Source organism: Vombatus ursinus, unplaced genomic scaffold (assembly GCF_900497805.2).
Source record: "Vombatus ursinus unplaced genomic scaffold, bare-nosed wombat genome assembly UNPS02014799.1, whole genome shotgun sequence".
Lineage (NCBI taxonomy): Eukaryota > Metazoa > Chordata > Mammalia > Diprotodontia > Vombatidae > Vombatus > Vombatus ursinus.
This window is the reverse complement of record NW_020954577.1, coordinates 7,994,028-7,999,505: the sequence shown is the minus strand read 5'-3', so window position 1 is coordinate 7,999,505 and position 5,478 is coordinate 7,994,028. Positions and strand designations below refer to the sequence as shown.

At 42.4% G+C, this 5,478-nt stretch overlaps 1 protein-coding gene across 1 annotated transcript; it reads right to left on the bottom strand.

The window, feature by feature from the left end:
- Nucleotides 1-1,979: 1,979 nt before the first annotated feature.
- LOC114050452 (pro-FMRFamide-related neuropeptide VF-like) lies at nucleotides 1,980-4,639 on the bottom strand. The gene is made up of 3 exons (XM_027872148.1): nucleotides 4,502-4,639; nucleotides 2,883-3,286; nucleotides 1,980-2,085 (listed from the first exon to the last, which is right to left on the bottom strand). Exons 1-3 carry the CDS (start codon nucleotides 4,637-4,639, stop codon nucleotides 1,980-1,982), a joined length of 648 nt encoding a protein of 215 aa, XP_027727949.1.
- Between the last annotated feature and the right edge of the window lie 839 nt (nucleotides 4,640-5,478).

The following is a 5,478-nucleotide window of genomic DNA, read 5'->3' as shown; positions in this document are numbered from 1 at the left end:
TTTGAACTCAGGTCTTCCTGACTCCAGGCCTGGTGTTCTATTCACGGCGCTGCCTAGCTGCTCCTGGCACATGCTTAATAAATAAATATTGAAGACCAATTGAGGTTCTTTCAATCTAGTGTATGCTGTGATTCTGTGAAAACATATGAATTATATTTTAATTTAATTCAATTTATTTTATTTTAATTTTAAATAATTCTAGAATAAGCAATCTCCTCTAAGATAAAAATTTATGTTCAGAGAAGCATCAAACAATGGAAAGCATTCTATATTTGGAGTCAGAGGACCAGGGTTCAAATCCCACTTAAATACTGTATAACCTTGGTCAAGTTCCTTGACCTCACTGGACCTCAGTTTCCTTATCTGTAAAATGAGGGAATTGGACTAGATAACTTGAAGGTCCTTTGCAGTCCCAGATTCATGACCCTCGTTGAGCTAGGTTCTCATATAATGTCGAGGGAATGTTAGTTGGACAAGGCTTCGTTGGGGTGAGGAAGGCACAGTCAGAAGTGAAGGTGATTTGTGTAGCCTTGACTTTATGGTAGTGTAGAGATGTTTCATTGCTGAAACTATGATTTCATCAGGATGAGTTAACTCCTGGTATGGAAAGTACCTCCATCTGCTGAGACAGATCCCTTTTCTTTGACTGACTTATGGCCCTAAAATTTGTTCTGGCCACTAAGAGGTTAAATGATTTGCCCAGGATGCGGAGGCAAGGACTTGAAACCTAATTATCCAGACTCCGAGCCCAGCTTGCTATCTGCTGCCTCTCTTTATGTACACATGTGATAGCATACTTATCAGATGCTATATTAAGAATGACAGTTGCTTTGCTAAGAATTAAAAACGGGTAATAAAAAACAGGGACAAAATCAATGAAATTAGTAGGGATGTAATGATCCCAACAGGAGGCCAATTTGTCAGTGTGGTACAGAGTGGGTGTGGGAAGAGAGAGCTGGGAGGCTGGGCTTTGAATCCTGACTCTTGACTAAATCATTTCATTTCCTTGTAGTTGTTTCCTCAATTATAACATGAGGGGAGTGGAGTTGGTGACCTCCCGAGTCCTTCCCAGTTCTAATTCCTGGGATCAGGGGACCTGGGTCCAAATCCTCTCTTTGCTGCTTGTTAGCTGTGTGCCCCAGGAGACCCTGCCCTCTCTGGGCTTTGCTTTCCTCTTTGTAAAGTGAAGGGGTTGCACTCTAAGGCCCCTCCCAGCTAGAGATCTCTTCTTGTGAAGACAAAGACGAATTTCCCTGTTTACCTGAGGGGCTACTTTTGTTTTTGTTTTTGTTATTTTTCTTTCCCTCTCCTCCTCCCCATCTAGCTTTGGAAAGCTGGGAAACGCACAGAACTTCTCTGAAGTTTTTTTTATCCCTAAAACAGGGCTAACAATAGCTGCTCCTCCCCAGGGTTGTTGAAATGCTCAAACACGCACAACCTGTGCAAAGTGCTTCACAAACTTCGAAGTAATAATTACCATTCGAATGATTCTTATAAATTGTCAGCTTTTTTTTTTTAAGAGAGGCAGAGAAAACCATCTTTTGGAATGCTTTATTATCCATTACGTGCATCGAGGTCTGTAACAAAGCTGGCTTGAACTTTTGAGTCATGCTCTTCCGAGAGAGTCAATTAATTTTCACCAACACATGGATCAGGTTACTAGTCAAACCTTAACCCATTTTTTTTTTCTGAAAAGTGGCAAACATTTTGACTGTTTTCACTGGAAGAAGCAAATCTGGGTCCCAATTTTTTTTTGGGGGGGGGATATCAGGGACCTATCATACAGCCCTGGGAATGCTATGTCTACTTAGATGAAGAGTAATTCAGGGGGCATTGCAACTGATCTCGGAAAATGTGGTTTGGAACCGGCAGAAGTCAGTGTCAATGATGTCTTTCTTCATCAATGGCCAAGCAAACAATATGGCAGTCACTGATGGCTTCTTATTCTTCCCTGGCTGCTTGTGGCCAACCCCACTCTTTCACATGACCTTGGGCTCAGGGGCTTCTCTCCAGACCTCCCACTCCTCTGGACTCACTTCATTACCATCAGCTTTCTTAGTGAAGTAATCATCAAAGCCCAGGGTTCTGAAATGGAAGAAACAGGAAATAATGAAATTCACTGGAACCAGGGACATCCCAAGAGGGGCTCAGAGATGGCTGTGGTAATCCTTTCTAGCCAGACTTCTGTGGAAATTCGGAGGAGAAGCTAGATCAGAGAATAGAGATCTAGAGTTGGAAGGGTCCTTAGAGACCGAGTACTGCAGGGGTGCTTACCTTGAGGTCTGTGAACTTGTTATTTTTGTTTTTAAAGAAGTATCTTGATAACTGTATTTCAGTATAATTGGTTTCCTTTGCAATTCTCTGCATTTTATTTTATGCATTTAAAATGCTTGCTTCTGAGAAAGGTGGATGCCACAGTAAATAGAGAGCTGGGCCAGGAGCCAGAAGGACCTGAGTTCAAATCTGCACTCCAACACTCACTAGCTGTGTGATCCTAGGCAAGTCACTTAACCTCTGTCTTCCTCAGTTTCCTCAACTGCAAAACTGGGATAATAACAGCACCTACCCCTCAGAGTTGTGAGGACCAAATGAGATTACATGTGAAGCACTTTGTAAAACTAACAGGGTATATACATATACTATTATTATGATTATTGATTGTAACCAAGTGATTTCATCTTTCTGTGCCTCAGTTTCCTCATCTGTAAAATGAGGATAATAATAATAATTGCCCAATCTGTGGTGGGATCGTTGATATAGAATGAGAGGGGACCTCAGGGGTGATCAACTTTAACACCCTCATTTTAAAGATGAGCACTCTGAGGTCCAGAGAGGTTAAGTCCTATTTTCCTGTGAGTCCTGTCTTCCTGTCTGCCACTTACCTGGGCTCCCCTTCATCAGCAGCCTGGAGTTCCCGAGGTTGGCTGGCCACAGGGTGACTTTGTTGCTCTGCTGATGGCGACCCCAGCAACCTTGGTGGCAAATGGATGATGGATTCCTCAACACTCTTGCCAGCTGCCCTTCCAAATCTTTGTGGCAAGTTAGGGATGCGCCTGGAGATGCCACCATCGAAATTCCTTCCAAATCTCAGCTCCAAGTTGGCCACCGGCTCAGCACTCCTTTCTTCCTCGTAGGACCTTCCGAATCTCAGGGGGAGGTGGGGCATCACCTGGGGGATCTTGTATGTTATCGGGGTTTGCACTTTGTGGATGGTGTTGGAGCCCCATTGCCAGAGCTCTGCAGGGTCAAGGCTCCTTTGTTTCTTCTCTTTGGGGTGTCCTAGGGGCTGTGATTAAAGATCGCAGAGATTAACGAACTACTGACCTACTGTGTGGTATGGCAGAAAGAGCCCTGAATTTGGAATCAGAAATCCTGAGTTACATCCTGGTTCTGTCACTTATTATTGTGTAATCTTACACAAACAACTGCCCTTCTCTGTGCCTCAGTTTCCTCATCTGTAAAATGAGGGTGTCAGACTTGACAGCTTTGGAGGGGTCCCTTTAGCTCCAGTGTTGTGATTCTAATAATGCAGAAACTCCAGGGAGAAGGGACTAGAGGTGGTTGAATCCATGCTCTTTATTTTACAGACGAGGAAACCGAGACCTAAGGAGGTGAGGTGAGTTTGCCCAAGCTCACACAGGCACTAAGTGGCGCTGATACAAATGCTTCATCTTGCTTTTCCTATTTTTATTCATGGTATCAATAGTAGCTGGAATTCTAGAATTTGGAGAAAGAAAACTGACTTTGTATTTCTGAGAAGACCTCTCCCTCTTTTTTCTTGCCTCACATTTTATCTCTTCTATTCTCCATCTCCTTACCTTCACCACTCGTGAGACATCAAAATGGTGGGTGAATGGCATGAATGAGTGAGAGATGATGGTCGAGTCTTAAGGCAAAGTGAGGAGGGGAAGTGCTCCTGAAATCATTCTCTGTCCCCAAGTCCGTTACAAGCTCAGTTATATTTAATTAATCCAAATAGCAAATGGTTAATTACATTTTTGTCTTACCCTAAAAATTTTGCCCATCCACCGATGTTTGTTAAGTTATTAAATTTCTGTGCATATTTACCAACTGGTTCCTACTAAGCAGAAAACCATAACTGCCTCATTATATTTGCATTCATCGTTAAGAACACTTAAATCACTCCCCTTTAAAATGCATCCAGCCTTTTTTGCGTCTCTGGCAGTTTATTACAAGCATGTTTTCCTACGTTAATTGCAGCTCAGTAATGTGCCTTCTGCTTGCTAAGTATCCCATTACATGCTATCTATTTAATCTGCGATTACTGATGCCAGGCTGGCTACCACCGTGCCAGCGGGAGCTACCAACCCACGGGGGTCACCGCAGACCTGATGAGGAAAGCAAAGTATATCATTAAGTCGTACCTTTCAGGGAGCAACTTTTTAGTAAAGTTGCTCTCGTTATTAGTCAATTACCAGCACTCCTTGGTATCAACATTCTAGTTAATGCCAGGCACGTCTTTGTAAATTTAAAGAGTTACCTTTAAATATTCATCATAATGTTCCCAGTCGTGAAGATTGGACATCACGGATTCACCGGCACAGACAGACTTCGAAGCTAACAGGATTGAAGTGGCCAGAATCAATATGACAAATGGCTTTAATGAGATGATTTCCATTGTCCATAAAAACTCAAATGAAGTTTCTATGTGCTGCTCAGGCTGACACAAGGGACGTGGAGGCTTTTTTATACTGACAAACAACAAAGAAAGATGCCCTGAATCAGGGCCTCCATTCCACATGGCCGAATTTCTAATATTAATTATGGACAGAGACTGGAATATGCATTCGAAGAATGTCGGCAATTTGTTCTGCAAAGGCGGACGGTTCCACTCTCAAATTAATTAACTTTGAAAACAATTCCCCTTATTATGAAAACATTTCTAATTAGGTAAGATTGAGGGTCCAGGTAATTAGAATTTTAAGGGAACCACATTCTATAGCTCCCCACTCTAGCAAATGGAATTCTGTTTGGGGGTCTTTGCGTCAATCTACATACCACTTCTTAGAAAAGAAAACAAGTATTCAAAAAAGGCTGTTTTGATTTTGATCAATACTGGAGAGTTGGGCATTGTGTTTTCAAGATGCCAGGTACAATTTGAAATGTGAACCACAAAGGCCAACATGTCATTAATTAGTTTTCTGTTGTATTCAGTTTGTTTATTACCAAATTTCCAAAGTTAATGTCAGATTAGTCACAATAATATTTTGGTGTGTACATTAGCAAAGTTCACAAGAGAGTTCAAGAAGCATCTTGGAGAGGAGCCATCTTAGGGTAGGCTTGAATCCTTTCAGGAGTTTGATGTGTTTGCCCAGTGGACCTTGCTTGGCAGAAATGGCGAAGTCAACAAAATTGTAAGTGAAGGAAGCTGCTGATCCCACGCCCTGGAAGAGCATAGCGGAGCTTTGGGAAGCACATATGTGCACTGTTTCTGTTACTCCCTCGGCTCCTATCATT